General features: G+C 40.7%; 1 protein-coding gene across 7 annotated transcripts; it reads left to right on the top strand.

The window, feature by feature from the left end:
• The first annotated feature begins 37 nt into the window (after positions 1–37).
• On the top strand, positions 38–19773 carry LOC307005032 (glutathione S-transferase kappa 1-like). Of its 7 annotated transcripts, none has more exons than XM_079624756.1 (9): positions 62–118; positions 14104–14227; positions 16381–16452; positions 16544–16625; positions 16797–16913; positions 18102–18247; positions 18638–18754; positions 18861–18954; positions 19658–19773. In XM_079624756.1, exons 3-9 carry the CDS (start codon positions 16381–16383, stop codon positions 19705–19707), a joined length of 678 nt encoding a protein of 225 aa, XP_079480882.1. In that variant the 5' UTR covers positions 62–118; positions 14104–14227; the 3' UTR covers positions 19708–19773. The 7 variants fall into 7 exon arrangements, with proteins under 7 accessions (XP_079480881.1, XP_079480885.1, XP_079480886.1 ...); XM_079624757.1 differs by having other exon boundaries at positions 14059–14227; positions 19658–19769; XM_079624758.1 differs by lacking the exon at positions 62–118 and adding an exon at positions 8089–8112 and having other exon boundaries at positions 14133–14227; positions 19658–19769.
• The last annotated feature ends 324 nt before the right edge of the window (positions 19774–20097 follow it).

The raw sequence follows: 20097 nt of genomic DNA, 5'->3' as shown, positions 1-20097 counted from the left end.
CGCTCCAGTCTAGTAGGTGGCAGAAAAGCACTATAAACTAGTCTGACAACTGCTATTAAACAGAATCAGAAGAAGAAACCGAAGAAGAGGGCGAAAGGGTTACTAAAGCTTCCTAAGGGTAAGTTGAGGACATGCATTTAAATACCATTTTCCGGTTTTCAAGTGTGAACACCGTAACCAAATGCAGCTGGTAAAAACTCGCAGCACATCAGTCACGGTTCTCAATTCTTATGAACATCAGATTCAAGGACATATTCAAGGACACCTTCAAATTTCATATCGAAATCCCAGCAAAATATTTATTGAACAACTTTTTTAAAGCTTAGTATATTATTCTTAATGCTTACAATTGGTCAATGTTTTCAGGTCAACTGTAAAGAAAAAATCATGCCACATATTTGCAAAAATAAATCAATAAAATAAAAGTATCACAAACAATAAAGCTGTATTTAACAGCTGCAGCAGATTTTAGCAATTCTTTAATACCTCTCTCTCTCTCTTTGCAATACGTATGCGATATTCCTTTGAATCTGCGCATCTAACTAAGCTTAACAAGTTTCACAGTTTTACTGAATTAAAAATTGTACAATAGCATAGTACTCTATTTCTTCCCATTTAAAACTGCGCACTAGCGTAGTACTCCATTTCTTCCATATAAATACATGACAGAAATAGTACAAGCAGCATGCTAGCATGTGATTTGGATTTTAGCCAAGGGAACGGGTCGAAACGTACCAACCTGGAATTTGCATCAGTTTCAGACGCATACCGACCCAGTACATTAAATCGTGGAAAAGGCCATGGCAATCAAGTTTCGAGTGCACTTGGTGCACATATGGAATGTTTTATGGAATATGGAATGTTTTATCTTGGAATGTTTTAAAGTTCATCTTTCTGAAAAAGATTTCTGTTCAACTGAATTTTGATATGTAAGCGAGGTTAATTGTGTTAATTGATTAAAATTTAATTGATAATAAAAAAACAGATGAAATCATCGCTGAGTGGAGATATAGTTTTTTTATTTATTTTTTTGGGGGGGGATACATACTTACAAAGAAGATAAATATACATATTTCACAGTTTCACACCGTTTCTCTACATCACTTATTCCCACAGAGACCATACTTGTACGGAGTCCTGTAGGTTTATCCACATACTTGTCCTGCAAGATTGCATAATGTTATATTTATTATGATTTATTATATACATGTAAGACTTTAGTATTGATTGGTGCTTTTTAGCAATTGAAAAAAAAAAAAACTGTAAATGGCCTGCAGAGAAGTCAATGTCTTAAGAGAAAAGAATCAAGAACTAAGGGGCCTGAACTTTTCTTTTTTTTGCAAACAAAATGGAAAATTGCAAAAAGGTATATTTATTCACGTGATTCTAGAACTTTTCATGTGAACATTATTTTTGAACATTTAGAGATTACCAACAGATTTGAATTAAAATTATTTTGACATCGCATTTTTAACATCGCTTTGTCTCCTGCGTCCTGCCTCTGTCTGGGCTGATAGAATTAACTTTTTGTTGACCATTTCTAATATCAATAGCTGTTGATAGTGTTAGTCAATAGCTAACACTTTTACAATGCTCTTTCTTATTAAAATAAAAATTACACAAACATACATACATTTTATATATATATATATATATATATATATATATATATATATATATATATACATATAATACTGTTTAAAAGTCTTGTTAGTAATTATTTATTTATATATATATATACATATATATGAATATATATATATATATATTAGAGCCGTTAAATAGATTAATAGCAATTAATCACATCTAACATATGTGTGTATTATTATAATTATATATCTCTGTGTGTATACAGTATATGTATACACACAGTGTGTGTGTATATAAAAATAGAGATAAAGAGAGAGAGCGTCCAGGATATATACAGGTGCTTGTCATATAATTAGAACATCATGAAAAAGCTGATTTAATTCAGAAGTGAAACTTGTATATCATATTCATTCATTACACACAGACTGATATATTTCAAATGTTAATTTCTTTTAATTTTGATGATTAAAACTGACAACTAATGAAAATCCCAAATTCAGTATCTCAGAAAATTAGAATATTACTTAAGACCAATACAAAAAAAGGATTTCTAGAAATGCTGGCCAACTGAAAAGTATGAAGATGAAAAGTATGATCATGTACAGCACTCAATACTTAGTTGGGGCTCCTTTTGCCTGAATTACTGCAGCAATGCGGCGTGACATGGAGTCGATCAGTCTGTGGCACTGCTCAGGTGTTATGAGAGCTCAGGTTGCTCTGACAGTGGCCTTCAGCTCTTCTGCATTGTTGGGTCTGGCGTGTCACATCTTCCTCTTCACAATACCCCATAGATTTTCTATAGGGTTAAGGTCAGGCGAGTTTGCTGGCCAATTAAGAACAGGGATACCATGGTCCTTAAACCAGGTACTGGTAGCTTTGGCACTGTGTGCAGGTGCCAAGTCCTGTTGGAAAATGAAATCTGCATCTCCATAAAGTTGGTCAGCAGCAGGAAGCATGAAGTGCTCTAAAACTTCCTGGTAGACGGCTGCGTTGACCTTGGACCTCAGAAAACACAGTGGACCAACACCAGCAGATGACATGGCACCCCAAACCATCACTGACTGTGGAAACTTTACATGGGACTTCAAGCAACGTGGATTCTGTGCCTCTCCTCTCTTCCTCTCTTCCTCCAGACTCTGGGACCTTGATTCTCAAATGAGATGCACAATTTGCTCTCATCAGAAAAGAGGACTCAACGCAGCTGTCTAGGATATTTTCAGAGCACTTCATGCTTCCTTCATTTTCCAGCAGGATTTGCACCTGCCCACACTGCCAACAGAACCAAAACCTGGTTCAATGACCATGGTATTACTGTGTAATTACTTTGTGATTTCATGTAATATTCAAATTTTCTGGGATTTTGATTTCGTGGGTTTCATAAGCTGTAAGCCATAATCATCAAAATTATAACAAATAAAGGCTTGAAATATCTCACTTTGCATCTAATTAAGGCCATTGCACACTGAGTCCGAAATTCGCATCCGAAATTTTCGCACGTTAAAAAATAAATACGACCTCACGTTATGTCAATCACGCTTGCACACTGCCTCCGAAACTTTCGTCCGTCATAAAAAAAATCGAAGCGGGTTCGATTTTCTGCGTTTTTCGCATCCGTAACAAGCAGTTTGAATGGTGTTTGAATGGTGCTTTGACAATTCAGAGCCACCGAATCACGAATACGAAAAAACGTATACAAAAATTTCGGACTCCGTGTGCAATGGCCTTGAGTCTATATAATATATTAGTTTTACCTGTTAAGTTGAATTCTTAAAATAAATCAACTTTTTGATTATATTCTAATTATATGACCAGCACCTGTATATATACATTTTTACTCAAATGTAAATGTACTTAACTATAGTTCACATTTCTATGCCAATACTATCTATACTAACACACCAATATGAATCTGCGGCAGTCAGGTGGTCCAGAAAATGTAAAGTTGTAATTACGAGTTCTACGAGTTCTACAGGAATGATGCATTTTTGTAGGACAAAACCCAGAAACGAGTTAGCATTTTAGCACTTTCGTTCCATTGTCCTGAAGTCAATAGGTTTTTTTAATGAGTTTTTGGTTAAATGCTTGAAATAAAGTTTGTGGTGAACACAAGCTCAAGGGATTGTCACAATGTTTTCTACAATATAAAATACATCAGTACCCTCTTGTGATTCTTAAAAGCTTTTACTTGATTTCTAAAAGGTGGTTGTTAACAAGTGGCTAAATGGGACTAGAGGTTGTCGGGGACATTAAACGTCCTCAAGCTGAACACATAAAATCATCTACTCACCAATCTGCTTTCATATCCTCTGTGTGTTTATAATTGTGCTCTTGCAAACTATTATAACTCGAACTCTCAGGGAAAATGTTTTTAAACAAAGTGATGTTGAAGTCATGTGGCAGTGGTGTATTTCGTTTATAGCCATACGTTTAGCTTTTGACTACTGCCGATTGCATTTACTCTTCAAAATTCATGAAAGTTGTGTTAATGATGAACAAATTGTGTAAGAATCTTAAGCTTTTTGTCGTCCCGGAGGCCGTCCCCCCCGAGCAGCCCGCTGTCGTCCCGGAGGCCGTCCCCTCCGAGGAGCCCGCTGTCGTCCCGGAGGCCGTCCCCTCCGAGCAGCCCGCTGTCATCCCGGAAGCCGTTCCCGTCCAGCCCGCTGTCGTCCCGGAGGCCATCCCCTTCGAGCAGCCCGCTGTCGCCCCGGAGGCCATCCCCTTCGAGCAGCCCGCTGTCGTCCCGGAAGCCGTTCCCGTCCAGCCCGCTATCATCCCAGAACTGCCCATCATCAGTCATCCTGCCATGGTCAAGAAGGTGGTCTTCCTCTTCTATACATTGTCTGTTCTACATGCATGGAGGAAGCACACGTCTGCCGAGCCTGAGCTTCACGTCACGTCTGCCGAGCCTGAGCTTCACGTCACGTCTGCCGAGCCTGAGCTTCACGTCACGTCTGCCGAGCCTGAGCTTCACGTCACGTCTGCCGAGCCTGAGCTTCACGTCACGTCTGCCGAGCCTGAGCTTCACGTCACGTCTGCCGAGCCTGAGCTTCACGTCACGTCTGCCGAGCCTGAGCTTCACGTCACGTCTGCCGAGCCTGAGCTTCACGTTACGTCTGCCGAGCCTGAGCTTCACGTCACGTCTGCCGACCCAGAGACTGCTCACGTCACGTCTGCCGACCCAGAGACTGCTCACGTCACGTCTGCCGACCCAGAGACTGCTCACGTCACGTCTGCCGACCCAGAGACTGCTCGCGTCACGTCTGCTCTGCCGACCCAGAGACTGCTCGCGTCACGTCTGCCGACCCAGAGACTGCTCGCGTCACGTCTGCCGACCCGGAGACTGCTCGCGTCGCGTCTGCCGACCCGGAGACTGCTCGCGTCGCGTCTGCCGACCCGGAGACTGCTCGCGTCGCGTCTGCCGACCCGGAGACTGCTCGCGTCGCGTCTGCCGAACCCGGAGACTGCTCGCGTCGCGTCTGCCGAACCCGGAGACTGCTCGCGTCGCGTCTGCCGACCCGGAGACTGCTCGCGTCGCGTCCTGTTCCTGAGCCGGTGTCGTCTGTTCCAGTTCCTGAGCAGGTGTCGTCTGTTCCAGTTCCTGAGCCGGTGTCGTCTGTTCCAGTTCCTGAGCCGGGGTCGTCTGTTCCAGTTCCTGAGCCGGGGTCGTCTGTTCCAGTTCCTGAGCCGGGGTCGTCTCCGCCCTGGCCGCCCGAGGGGTCGTCTCCGCCCTGGCCGCCCGAGGGGTCGTCTCCGCCCTGGCCGCCCGAGGGGTCGTCTCCGCCCTGGCCGCCCGAGGGGTCGTCTCCGCCCTGGCCGCCCGAGGGGTCGTCTCCGCCCTGGTCGCCCGAGGGGTCGTCTCCGCCCTGGTCGCCCGAGGGGTCGTCTCAGCCCTGGCCGCCCGATGGACTGTCTGCTCCGCCCTGGCCGCCCGATGGACTGTCTGCTCCGCCCTGGCCGCCCGATGGACTGCCGGTTTCACCCGGGTCGCCGGCTAAGTCATCAACCTTTGTTCCTGTTCCCCTCCATGGACCTGGCCCCCCGTCCCATCTCTGATCCTCCACCATTTCACCTTCTACCTGGACTCTTGTGTTGTCTGTTATGTCTTGAAGCGTCTGGTAGCCGCTCCGTAGGAGGAGGGTTATGTCACGGTGTCTGGTTGTGTTTCCCCGGGTGTCCACTGGAGGTCCTCTTTCCCCACGGTGTCTGTCATTGTTAACTACATTCCCCACAATCCTTGTCTGCACTTATCTGTTCATTGCACTCAGCTGTTCTCGTCATTGTTCCCGTCATTGTTCCCAGCTGTCTCTTGTTAGGGCCCAAGCCTTGAAAAGGCGAAGGCCCTATTGTTTTTCTAAGGATTATTCTTCTTCTTCTTCTTCTTCTTTATTATTATTATTATTATTATTATTATTATTATTTTACTACCTTTTGGGCACTTTTGGGGGCCTTAACGTGCTCAAAAACTCTTGAAACTTTGCACAAATGTCAGAACCCGCGGCCATCAGGGCCCGACTGAAGCTGATACCCGGGCGTGGCAGGGGAGCTCAACAGCGCCCCCTTGAATGGGATTCAAAAACATGTCCATATATCAAACACGCTTGCATGTAATAATATGAAACTCGGTACACATATAGATCTCATCGGGCCGAACAACTTTCGTGCTCTAAGTTTTACGCCAGTCCAACAGGAAGTCGGCTATTATGGGCTGTATGGAAACGCATGTTCTGGCATTTGAAACACTTCTCCCAGAGAATTCATCCGATGACCACGAAACTCGGTGTGCATGAAGTCAAGACATGGAGGATGCTAAATTGCGGACGGATTTTTGATATCTCGAACGGTTTGGCCGTGGCGAGGAAACGAATTTATGATTAAAAAAGGATGCATAAAGTGTGTTATAACTTAGTTATAGTTTTACCTACAGTTACAAAACTCAGCATGTATATTGATATTATCAAGCCGAACAACTTTCTAATTTACAGTCATTAGCTCCGACCAACAGGAAGTCAGATATTTCGGTTTGAATGTGATTTGATGGGAATTTTGCCAGTCTCTCTCAGTGTCTGTGTGTGTGAGAGAGGAGGGGGGCTTTATTTTAACCCTTTCTCTGCTGTGTGGGACTTCTCGGCCACTTTTGGGGCCCTTAACGTGCTCGAAAACTCTTGAAACTTTGCACACAGGTCAGAACCTGCGGCCATCAGGGCCGGGCTGAAGCTGGTACCCGGGCGTGGCAGGGGGGCTCAACAGCGCCCCCTTTAACGGGGTCCGAAAACTTGGTCCATATATCAAACTGAATATTGCATGAATTAGTATGAAACTCGGTACACATATAGATCTCATCGGGCCGAACAACTTTCGTGCTCTAAGTTTTACGCCAGCCCAACAGGAAGTCGGCTATTATGGGTTGTATGAAAACGCACGCCCCTGGAATTTTATTTACTCCTCCAAGTAAAATTATCCTATCGCCACCAAACTCGGTCAGCATGAAGTAAAGACATTGAGGACGCTAAATTGCAGACGGATTTTTGATATCTCGAATGGTTTGGCCATGGCGAGGAAACGAAGTTATGGCGAGAAAAGAAAAACACGATGTGTTATAACGTCTTCATACATTTATTGATCTTGATGAAACTTCAGCAGTGTGTTTGTTGTAAGAGGGCGATCACATGGATGTGACTATTGTGAGTCAAAGTTATAGCGCCACCAACTGGCAGCAGGAAGTGTGTTACTTTCAAGATACTTTTGACTAAAGTGGTGGGGTTATTTTTACCTACAGTCACAAAACTCGGTCTGTATATTGTGCTTATCGATCCGGACAACTTTCTCATTTACAGTCATTAGCTCCTACCAACAGGAAGTCAGATATTTTGGTTTGAATGTGGTTTTGTCTCTCTCTGACTGAGATCCCCCTGCCATTCTCTCTGTGTGTGTGTGTGTGTGTGTGTGTGTGTGTGTGTGTGTGTGTGTGTGTGTGTGGGGAGGGAGGGCACACACACAGACAGCCCCCCCTTTTCTGTGTGTGTTTGGAGGGGAGCAGAAAGACTCACACTGATACAAGCTCTAAAGCAGACTTCTTCTCGACAGTCAAAGCGGGGTTACGTTATTGCCCGTCGTGCACAGGAACCCGAAAGGCAACGGGGTGGCGGCTTTTTATATATATATATATATATATATATATATATATATATATATATATATATATATATATATATATATATATATATATAAATAAATATAGCTGCAAGCAGCGATGGAGGGCCCAAGCCGGTGGCAGCGCCAGCCCGGTGCCTTTAGTGTAACTAAAGGCACCAGGGTGGCGGTGCCACCGGCTTGGGCCCGTAATCGCTGCTTGCAGCTATATTTATTTATATATATATTTATCATTGTTAGTTCTGTGTGTTTATATACCCTGGTTGTTTCTTTGTTTGTCACGGATTCCTTATTGTATATCACACCACTTCGGTTCCTGTTTCTTGCCTGTATCTTGCTTTGTTCTTGTATTGGACTGCCCTATTGGATTTTATTTATTTCAAAGTGTTTTTATTGTTTTAAATGTACATAACACAGACAAACCAACATACATTCTCTTTGTCATACAAGGCATCTCTATCCACAAACCCCATACTTTGAATACATTATCTCACATATCCCCTTTCGTCGTAGATTGGCATCCAAGGTTCGTACAAATTCTGAGAATGCACACAGAACACAAAAAAAATAAAAATAAAAAATAAAATAAAAAATTTAACATAAAAAAAGGAAAGGGAGATGAGAACCTAGATTTTTTAATCTAAAGAATTAGCATCAAATGCATTTTCATAATAATCCAAGAAAGGTTGCCATACATTCTGAAACCTTTCTGCTGAGTTTTGGACTGTAGTTCTTAACTTTTCAAGCTGGAGGAAGGACATAGTTTCGCACACCCAACGTGAGTGTTTTGGGGGTGAGGGAGATTTCCAATTTGTAAGAATTAGTCGGCGGGCTAACAGTGTAGAGAATGCTATTAATTGAGATTGGCCTCTTGAGACCCCAACTTTATTGTGTACCACCCCAAATATTGCAATGATAGGATCTGGATCAATATTCTTTTTACAAATGTAGGTGAAGGTATTAAATATCTCAGACCAGAATGTGCCTATGCTTGGGCATGACCAGAACATGTGGGCCAGAGAAGCAGGGGCTTGGTGACAACGCGTACAGTTGGGATCCACATTAGGGTATATTTTGGCCAATTTGGTCCTAGAGAGGTGCAGCCGATGAAATACTTTGAATTGTATCAACCTGTGCCTAACACAGATAGACGATGTGTATATTTTATGTATAGCTCTTTGCCAAATTTCATCCGTCAATTCTGTATTTAGATCCTCCTCCCACTGTACCTTAAGAGACAGAAGAGATGGGCATTTTATGGCCTGAATAGCAGTATATAGCTGGGAGACACCACCCGAGAGATGGGGCTTAACCGTCAGACAATGATCAAGAGGGCCGATATTTGGTTTTAAGGGGAATGAACGAAACTGGGAACGGACAAAATCACGGACCTGAAGATACCTAAAAAAATGTGTTTTTGGTAAATTTAATTCATTAACCAAATAGTCAAAAGAAACGAACGTGCCATCTACAAAAAGATCTCCCACACTGTTTATGCCTTTTCTAGCCCAGGTGAGAAAGGCTGTATCTATAAGCGATGGCTTAAAAAGAAAGTTTGAGGACAGAGGCATAGACACCAAAGCTTGTATGTGGCCAAAATGTTTGCGAAATTGGGTCCATATGCGCAAGCTGCCTCTTACAATAGGATTGTCCGTATGTGCACCCACTGCCACTGGCAGTGGAGCACACAACAATGAGGCCAAAGAGACGGACGAGCATGAATGTTGTTCTATTAGACACCAACTCGGACTACTCCCACCAATAGAAGCTCCATACCATATTACTAATTTGTGAATGTTTGCAGCCCAATAATAGTATAAAAAATTTGGTAGAGCTAGTCCAGCATTCTCCTTACGTCTCTCGAGAACTGTTTTCCGTACGCGAGGTATAGTTTTGTTCCATATAAATGTACTGATGTGTCTGTCAAGCTCCTTAAAGAATGATTTGGGTATGAAGATTGGGACTGTTTGGAATAAGTACAAGATCTTAGGTAGCGTTACCATCTTTATTGAATTAATACGTCCAGCCAGGGACAGAGGCAGAGTAGACCAACGATTAAGGTTCTCCTTGATCTGTCCTAAGGCTGATTTGAAGTTATTTTGGAATAGGTCCTTATATCTACTTGTGACACTTACTCCCAGGTATGTCATGGGACCCTCTGTAGTCCTGAATGGGTATGAGTCAAAGGATCGATTCCGAGCCAAAACATTAATTGGGAACAAAACACTTTTGGTGAGGTTGATCTTGTACCCAGAGGATTTACCAAATTGAGAAATGGTGTCTAGGCATTCTGGGATTGAAGTCTCCGGATCTGATATAAACATCAGCAAATCGTCGGCATACAATGACACTTTATGAACCAGGCCACCCCTCGTGATACCCCGTATATTGTTATTACATCGCAATGCCGCGGCAAGTGGTTCAATGACCAGATCAAAGAGAAGAGGGGACAACGGACAACCCTGTCGTGTCCCTCTCTGAACAATGAAATATTGCGAATTAAAGTTATTAGTCCTCACTCTAGCTTGGGGTGCTGCATACAACGTCTGAATCCAAGAAACAAAGACTGGACCAAAGCCGAATTTGCTTAGAGTTTTGAAAAGGTGTCCATACTCAATTCGATCGAAAGCTTTATGCGCGTCTAGTGAAATCACTATTTCTGGCGAGTGATTCGAATGTTTAGAATATATTATGTTAAAGAGGCGACGTAAATTGTGAAAAGACTGCCTGCCCTTTACAAAGCCTGTCTGGTCAGGATGCACAATTTTTGGTACTATAGATTCCAATCTTAAGGAGAGAATCTTTGTAAGTATTTTATAATCACATGTGAGTAGGCTGATCGGGCGATAAGACTCGCATTTAGTGGGGTCCTTGTCCTTTTTTGGAAGCACAGATATTGTGGCTTGGGTCATAGATGTAGGCAGCTTCTCTTGTTTGAGTGATTCATTGTAGACGAGGCACAATAAAGGTATCAACTTGGAGGCAAAAGCCTTATAAAACTCAATTGGATACCCATCTGGGCCTGGTGCCTTTCTATTTTTCATTGACCTAATTGCTTGACTAATCTCAGTTTCAAATATCGGCTGCTCAAGGATAGCCTTATCTTCCTCAGCTATAGTTGGGAGAGTTACATTGTCAAGAAATACATGGTCACTAGGATTGTCTGAAGAATATAAGGATGAATAAAATAATCTGAATTGTTCGTTGATGTCTTTGGGGTCAAGCTTAACTTCTCCATCCGCAGTTTGTATTTTTGTAATAAAATTGGCAGCAGAATAGTGACGCAGCTGGTGAGAGAGTAACCTACTTGCCCGCTCTCCATGTTCGTAAAAGTTTTGTCTAGATTTCAAAAATTTCTCTCCTGCTTCCATAGAGGCAAGAAGATCAAATTCAGTTTGTAATGCTATTCTTTTTTTGCGGAGGTCAGCTGTAGGGGCCGAGGAGTGTTGCTGGTCAACATCGTGGATTAGATTGATCAACTCATTGTAGCGTCTAGACCTGCTTCTATTAAGACGAGCAGTGTATTCTATTATTTGACCCCTAATATATGCTTTAAGAGTTTCCCAAAGTATTAAAATATCGGTGTCTGGCAGCTGGTTAGTTTCAATAAAGAAATCAATCTGTGTTGAAATAAAATCTACAAATGTTTCATCAGATAACAAAGATGTATTAAATCGCCAATTACATTGAATTGGCCTTCTAACCTGGAGCCAAAGCTCCATAGTGACCGGAGAGTGGTCAGAGATAACAATGCTTTCATAACTGCAAGACTTAATTGATGAAAGCATTTTTTGATCCAGCAAAAAGAAATCTATTCTTGAGTATGTTTGATGAACAGCGGAGAAAAAGGAATACTCCTTTAACGTAGGATTCTTAAATCTCCATGGATCTACTACACCACTAGAGCCGCAAAAAGCATTTATACTAGTTGCAGATTTAGAGGGGGAAGGAGGGGCTGTAAATACTTTGGAACGGTCTAGAGAAGGTTTAAGAACCGTATTAAAGTCTCCTCCCAAAATCAGATGATGTGTGCCCAGCTCTGGTATACGGCCAAATAATTCTTTAAAAAAGTCTGGGTTATCCCAATTTGGAGCATACACACTAACTAGGACCACCGGCACGTTATAAAGTCTGCCCTGAACAATCACAAAACGCCCGCATTTATCACTAATAACACTGGTTTGTATAAATTGTACATTTTTGCCAATCAAGATGGCTGTACCGCGAAATTTCGAATTTAATTCAGAGTGGTAGACCTGTGATACGCATCCTCTCTTTAATTTAGGAATGTCTGTTGTGCGAAGGTGTGTTTCCTGTAGAAAAATTATCTCTGCTTTCAATTTGTTTAAATGTGAAAACACCTTACTTCGCTTTACAGGATGATTGAGTCCCCTCACGTTCCAGCTCACAAATTTAGTCGCAGGTCTATTCATTCCATCTGCAGAACCCATGGCTGATAAAGTCCAACTCAGTGCTATTATGAAAACTCATCTCCAACTCTGAGAAAGAAAAAGAAGGTAAAGGGAAAAGGAACAAAACCACAAAGACAGAAAAAAAACAGACTGTGCAGAGTAAAAAGAAAACTTTTAAATCACCCATTAACAACACAGACCCCTGCTGGTCCCTCCCCAAATGAGAGACTGCACCCCCCCAACCTCCCAAGCCACTATGAAGTTTCATAGAAAGAAGAAAATAAAACTTACCGAGTGGAGCTGAGGCCCCACACAAACCTTATAATAACCATTTAGCTGAACATCTATAACATTAACAAGACTAATTAGAACCATTACTCAATATCCCTGTGTACATGGAAGAGAGAAGAGAAAAATATATATATATATATAAATAAAAAGTATATATACATATATTGTAATATATATATATAAAAAAAATAAAAATAATAATAATAATATAAAAATAAAGTTATCAGTACTTTGATTTCTGCATCTGTTAGAAAACGATTCTAAGTGTAACATGAAAAACCAAGCAGACATATGAATTCTTGTATATAAATAAAAATAGAAAATAAATAATTACATGAATAGATATATAATAGGCCTACTTTAAGACAGTCAAATTATATATAATTGTTTCCTACATATATTAGAAGACAGTTCTGAATGAAACATGGGGGAAAAAAAAAAATATATATATATATATATATATATATATACACGCATAACTCCTCAGTCCGCATATGCAACTAGCCATCAGTACACCCACTGTCCAATGTCACTGAACTGATCCAATGTCCCATGGCATTACATTGCAGCGATATTGATCCCCAACAACAATTGGTTCACTCCAATACGCCACCAAATATACCGAGGTATGTAGCCGAACAGACTTTCACATTAATCACTCATAAGTCCCCTGACGAAGGTAACCGCCTTCTCTGGGTCAGTAAAGCTCTTCTGCTGGCCGTCCCGAGTCGTAATCCTCAGTTTTGCAGGATACAACAACCCGTATTTTACTCCCTCGCATTGCCGTAATAACTGTCTCACCTGTCCGAAAGCCGCTCTCCGTCGCGCCACATTCTGCGTGTAATCAGGGAACACTCTGATAGTGTCGCCATTTTCAGATACAAGTTTTGGAGATGTAACAGCCTTTCGTAGAATGCTTTCCTTCTCTTGATAGTAGTGGCACTTGACGACAAAAGCTCTCGGTGGCTGCCCATCTCCCGGGGCTTGCTGCAAAGTACGGTGAGCCCTGTCAATAACGGGCGGTTCGTCCAGGCCCATCACTTTTTGTAATAGTTTTGCAACGAAGGTGCTCGCTGAAACGCCTGCCTCTCGTCCTTCTTTAACCCCAAAGATGCGTAAATTACATCTCCGTGATCTCGCTTCCAAATCCTCAGCCTTTGCCGCCAAACTCACCACCTCTTTTTTCAATTCAGCCACCTGCTGCTCCAGATTAGCGATAGCATCCGAGTGAGTGTTGGCTGCAGTTTCCAAGCATGCGGTGCGCTCTTCTAGCGCGTTAGCTTTGATGTTAGTCTGATCGATTGCACCCTTCAACTCGTCCCTCAAACCACTGATTTGCTTGCGTATTTCTTCATTTTGCATCTCTGCTTTCTCATCCATTTTCGCCAGCAGTTCGTTTCTTAATGAATTTATTGCTTGCAATATAGCTGACTGCCCCGAGCTCGTGCTTTCCGCTGGTTCGCTAGATTTAGCAGCCTTCCTCAGGTCCGGCATATTTATAAGCGGCTCAACTCGATTAACAGAATAAAAACAAAAATTCTCACGTTTTATCAATGCACACAGTGTCTGTATGGCTTCAAACAACGAAAAAAGTGTCTTGTTGACGAATTTTAAGGTTCATGTGGGAGAGCTCAGTTAGACACGTCTACATCTCTTCAAGGCCCAACCGGAACTCCCCTATTGGATTTTGACCCTTGCCTGGACTGGATGACGATTTACGGATTACCCCAAATAAATACTGCACTTGGATCTTACCTGTGTCCCGTGTGTGGATCGTGACAGAGGTAATATAAAAATGAATTGAATAAATAAGCATAATATGGGCACTTTAAAATATCTATATTTCTGCACTGACTAATAAAATGTAGTCTGGTCTTAATTAACTCACAATTTGGTAAACACAAACAATTGCACTTTTCACATTTTTATTAAGAACAACATCAGTGATCATTCACAGTCCTTGGGAAATTAAGTGAACCCATGAATTTAGTAAAGTGTAGATCTGCGTTTTGTAGCAAAGCCTCCACCAAATATTTTCTGTAGTCGCTTATTTACCTCTTGACCAATTTTGGACCATCCCTCCCTTCAGTTTATAAATATCTCTGGGTTGTCTCATTTGCCCAGGCCTCTTTATGTTATTCATGAACACCCAAGTCTTCATGTAGCCTTTTTTCAGCCTGCACTGTAAATGATTTTGAAACGTAAAACTGTTTATCAAGCTGTTATTAGTAAAGCCAGAGCGTTTGTGTCTATAATTGTGAGTGACATAGGTGAAAAGAAGCTCACATTAGATCAATATAGAAATCCAGATCTTTTCAAAGAGTACACAAACTTGCCACTATAGATGATTATGAAGATATGTTTAAAAATATTTTTCAAGCGATACTTTCTATTTTTATGTAGGCTACTTTTCATTTTTGCTTTTGTGGTGCATATGCGCTATCCTATACAAATGTATTGAGTCTCAGATTTCTGAGGCTGGTAATGTGCACTGAGGCAGCCACCATCCCTTCTTCTTCTATTACCAGAAGTAAACTTAAAAGAGTATTAACAAATTACTTTAATAGTAGCACATGAATAACACCAAAAAGCTCTGATGAATCTTTCTGCAGCAATTTTCAGGCGTGGTAAATATAACCGCAGTGTGATACACTTATAAAAAATAAAGGTTCCAAAATAATTTTCAGTTATGCGAAGAATCATTTTTGGTTCCCCAAAGACAGGGCTGGACTGGGACAAAAAATAGGCCCTGGCATTTTGGCCCAGACCGGCCCACTACATATGATCATAAACACACCACCCATCTTTGCACACCCTTGAATATGTATACCAACTCCTATTCCTTAAAAAACACTAATGCCATGTAATGAGTGAGTAGGAACGAGTGAGAGTTAACAGATGAAAGAAGTACAAAATTGTAATTTATTCATAAATTGAACTATACTCGACAGTGATGAATCCAAAAAACAAGCTATAAGCTGCATTGGCATAGGATTTTTGGTAAAACTGTGGTGGGTGGACATAACTAGGGCATAAGTAACCCTTGGGTGAACTAACCCTTTAACCGAAAGCAATTTGCACATCAAAGACATATCTTAAAATATGTTAGTGCCATTGTTTTGTCTCAAGATGCACACCAGCAATGTTTAAGGCATGTTTATAAAAGCTATACTTAAATGTCCTAAAACTAAAGCCTAATCCTGGCTTAATCTAAGCCCTGTCTGTGAAACCAGGCCTTAAGCCAGGGACACACTTAACAACTGCAAGGCCGATTATGAATGTAATTTGATACTTACTGATCATGCACAAACGCGGCAAGTCAGAGACAGTTGCATTCAGTCAGTGTTCACAGTTGGGGTTTAAAATCTGATTTTAACAGTACTAAAGTATTTTACTCATGTTGAATGTAGGCTCAAAGATACACTATAGTCCTCAACTCCAAAGAGACATGCCAGTGAAAAAACAAGAAATAGGTGATTTGTGAGGAGAACAATCAAGTTTATTTTCTAAAGTCGAAATAAAACTGAACACCATAAAATTGCAATAAATTAAGGTCGACACAACAAGTTCTTAAACGTCTACAAACACTAAAGTCTCAGTTAAGCTTTTGTGCACAAAAATGGGATAAGTAAACCAATATCCTTCAAAAAGGTCTCTTCAAAATGACAAAGAAATACAACCACATTTCCAGAAAAGTTGGGACAATTTGTAAAAATGCAATAAAATCAATAATCTACTTTATTTAACTGACAATAGAACAAAGAAAAGATTTCAAATGTTTTCACTTCATTCAACAATGTTGATGACATCATTCTGCACTTCAGCATCATGTGCAAATGCTCTAGAATCTGAAGCTCTACACTGCAGGGAAAATTAAATGTCCACATGCTAACCTATTAATGTTTTGTGATTGTTATAACGTGCTTATTCATTACAGATGATCAGTTCCGGAAAAGTGGTCAAGTTATACTATGATGTAGCCTCTCCTTACTCCTGGCTGGCATTTGAGGTGCGTGTTGGTTTATTAACATAGTTACCGTAATTGAAATCTAATCTGCTCAAGATTTATTAATATATGTGTGTTGATTGTGTGTGTTAAGGTGCTGTTTCGCTATAGAAATGTTTGGAACATCGACCTCAAATTGAAACCAGCATATTTAGGAGGAGTCAAACACGGCTCAGGTAACGGGTAACTGTAAATGTATCTCTTTTTATAATTAATCACTTTATTTTTTTAAATAACTACTGGGAGCAATAATGTAACCGCTTAAGTAGAACTTGTAACATACATTTGTCAACTATTTTTTTAATAGATGTATCATTCCTTTCAATTCTTATCAATTCTTTTTCTAGGTAACCAGCCCCCTGCATTTATCCCTAATAAGATGCAGTACATGGCCTCAGATCTGAAGCTGCTGTCTGAGTACTTTGGGGTCCCTATGTTTAAACCTTCAAAACTTTATGAGACAGGTATCAAGCCACTGTTTCTCTACAATGGCACTCATGCAGATTTATAATGAGCCATGCAAGGCATACTTGTTTTCTTTCTCTCATAAAGAAACAAAATTTTGTGCTGTTTCCAGGGAATCTTTTATTGTTTTACTGGAAAAGATGTTTAGTGCTAATGCAATTTTTTTTGCAAATTTAAACTTAAAGGGATAGTTCCCCAAAAAAATGAAAATTATCCCATGATTTACGCACCCTCAAACCAAGGTGTATATGACTTTCTTCTTTCCGACGAATACAGTCGGTTATCTTAATCTTATATAAAGTTATATTAAAAAATGTCCTGACTCATTTGGTCTATAATGGCAGTGAATGGAGGACAAATGTTAAAGCCCATCCATTCATCATAAACATATACTCCACATGGCTCCGGGGGGGCGGGGGGGGGGGGGGGGGGGGCGTTAATAAAGGCCTTCTGAAGCCAAGCGATGCGTTTCGATTTACGGAGAAATCGGCCGTACGTATCGATTTACGGAGAAAGAGTAACCCCTGACATGACGCATAGAGCAAAACAAAACACTGGTCATGAATTAGAAGTCTAAAACCAGAATTTTTTAAGAGAAATGTCGGAGGCTTTTATTATATAAGAGAAGAGGAGCTTGTGTTTGTTGTCCAGCCCTATTTGTTTGAACCGCGAGAGGCATCAAAGCTTATGCTATACTCCTACATCCATTGCGTCAGGGTTACTCTTTTGGCGTAAGTCGACTTGCGTAGGCCACCTGCCGGAAGTTTTTAAAGTTTTAAATATGGATATTTTTCTTACACAAACGCATCACTTCGCTTCAGAAGGCCTTTATTAACCCTCTAGAGCCGTCTTGATTACTTTTATGATGGATGCACTTTTATGGACTTCTATGGACAAAAATTTATAATCCATTCACTGCCATTATAAAGCTTGAAAGAGCCAGGACATTTTTTAATATAACTCCGATTTTATTCGTCTGAAAGAAGAAAATCATATATACCTAGGTTGGCTTGAGGGTGAGTAAATCATGGGGTAATTTTCATTTTTGAGTGAACTATCGCTTTAAGTGCTAAATTTTGGCACTTAACTCATCCAGTTAGAATGTTTTTACACTCTAAAACAGGTTATTCTTGTGCTTCTAAGTGAATCACATCTCTATTTTGTCCTTTTTTCTCTTGACATTTTAGACTCTTTGTTTCCGATGCGTTTTGTGACAGCTGTGGCAGAGCAGCACAAAGAGGGAGACGGGCTGGTGGAGAGGGTGTCTAGAGAGCTGTGGAAAAGAATGTGGCGCACTCATCAGGACATTACCCAGCCTGCCTCATTCATTGAGGTATCATATAGCATATAGCATCATATATCATTAATTCAAAAAAAGATCACTGGTACAGTTCTCAAACCAGTCCTTGAGTACCAAGAGCCCTGCACATTTTGTATAGACACCCATTTCAGGTCGTGCTGTCTCTACTAAAGAGCTCACGAGTTGAATCAGGAGTGATAGATGAGGGAGACATACAAAATGTGCAGGGCTGGTGGTACTCCAGGAAATGTTTGAGAACGACTGCTCTATTATACATTATATAATATAGTATACATGTGAGGAAATTTCACAATTTATTTTAGCATCACGATGGAGACCGTCATTTTTATCTAGCGAAGGCAATAAAATGAATTATTGTCTGGTAATTTATAGTGTTCTCCCATGTATTTCTGTTTTGCACAGGCGGGATTAAAGGCAGGTCTCTCAACCAATGAGGTGGAGGAAATTCTGACCCTTGCCAAATCTCAGCCAATCAAAGACAAGCTGAAGAGTGTCACAAAGGAAGCACTGGAGTTTAAGGTCAGTGCTTTTACTTGCATCTTTGCACCCTTTGTCTTTCACACGTTTTTTTTTGTGGTAAAAATATGATAAAACATCCTTACACTGTTTCCCCCCATTTTTGCAGTGCTTTGGTCTTCCATTCATTGTGTGTCATGTGAATGGGAAGGCTGAGGTCTTCTTTGGTTCTGACAGATTTGAGCTCATGGCTTATTTCATCAGTAACTATAAGGAATGTAGACGGTTAACTGATTAACCCATTAACCAACAACTTGTTTGACTAATGCCTTTTTTAATACATAGTTTTCCTTTTTATTTTTTTATAAAGGCTACTCCAACTACTGCCATTAATAAATAATAAACAATAAAATTATTTAAAAAGCTGTCATCTCTTGCAAGATGAGCAAAGTATGGTATGTTATTCATGCTTTGTTATTCATTATTCTGTGATATTTTATGCCCGTCACTTTCCAGCTTTGTTTAGCAGTACAATGACCTAGACATGGGAAAACTGACTGCAAATGATGAACAGCATTTTGAATGATCCATCTGTGTTTTTGAAATTCACTGAGTAAAGATTTGATTACAAATAATTGGCCTTTGAGTTTGTTTGATCACACACGTTTTATCAAATGTTTATGTGGGATTTTAACTGGTTATATGCTAATCGGTTTCTAATGCTATTAATGATAATCAAAGAATTTGCCCAAACATGCATTCATAGAAAACATTTTATTATATTTTTATATTTACCATAGAATTTTTTGGATGTTTATTGTGCTGTGTCATGTTTTAAACATATATTCCTAACTAAACTTAGGATATTCAAATCTTATGTGATATACTGTTCATTGTCCAATTTCTCTCTCTCTCTCTCTCTCTCTCTCTCTCTCTCTCTCTCTCTCTCTCTCTCTCTCGTTCCAGGGGAGAAGTGGATGGGGCCTCAGCCTACAAATCTCACAGCCACAATGTGATCACTACTCCTCCATACTCTATATATTTTAACAACTTCTAAATAAAAATTTGGTGGTGTAAATTCACATTGTTTTTATTTCAACAGCACACACACACACACACACACACACACACACACACACACACACACACACACACACACACACACACACACACACACACACACACACACACAAAATCTGTCTAGTTTTAAAAAAGAAGGCTTTTTTAGAAGGTGACACACCCAGAGTGAGGGAGCTTCAGAAAGAATTTAGAAGGAAGGCTAAGATGGCAAAAATTCACTACAAGGACAGAGTGGAACAGAAATTAACCTCTGGGAATGCAAGGGAGGCATGGCAGGGGTTAAACACCATGATGGGGAGAACATCTAAACCTGCAGCGATTAACTG

Source organism: Phoxinus phoxinus, assembly GCF_949152265.1.
Source record: "Phoxinus phoxinus genome assembly, chromosome: 10".
NCBI lineage: Eukaryota > Metazoa > Chordata > Actinopteri > Cypriniformes > Leuciscidae > Phoxinus > Phoxinus phoxinus.
The sequence above is the reverse complement of the archived record's forward strand: the minus strand, read 5'-3'. Positions and strand labels throughout refer to the sequence as shown.

Excerpts from the sequence above, each read along its gene's own strand:
- LOC307005032 (XM_079624756.1), top strand. The coding sequence starts at position 16,381 with ATGATCAGTTCCGGAAAAGTGGTCAAGTTATACTATGATGTAGCCTCT. Across the intron at positions 16,453-16,543 it reads ACTCCTGGCTGGCATTTGAG|GTGCTGTTTCGCTATAGAAA; the intron begins GTGCGTGTTGGT and ends GTGTGTGTTAAG. Across the intron at positions 18,248-18,637 it reads AGCCTGCCTCATTCATTGAG|GCGGGATTAAAGGCAGGTCT; the intron begins GTATCATATAGC and ends TGTTTTGCACAG.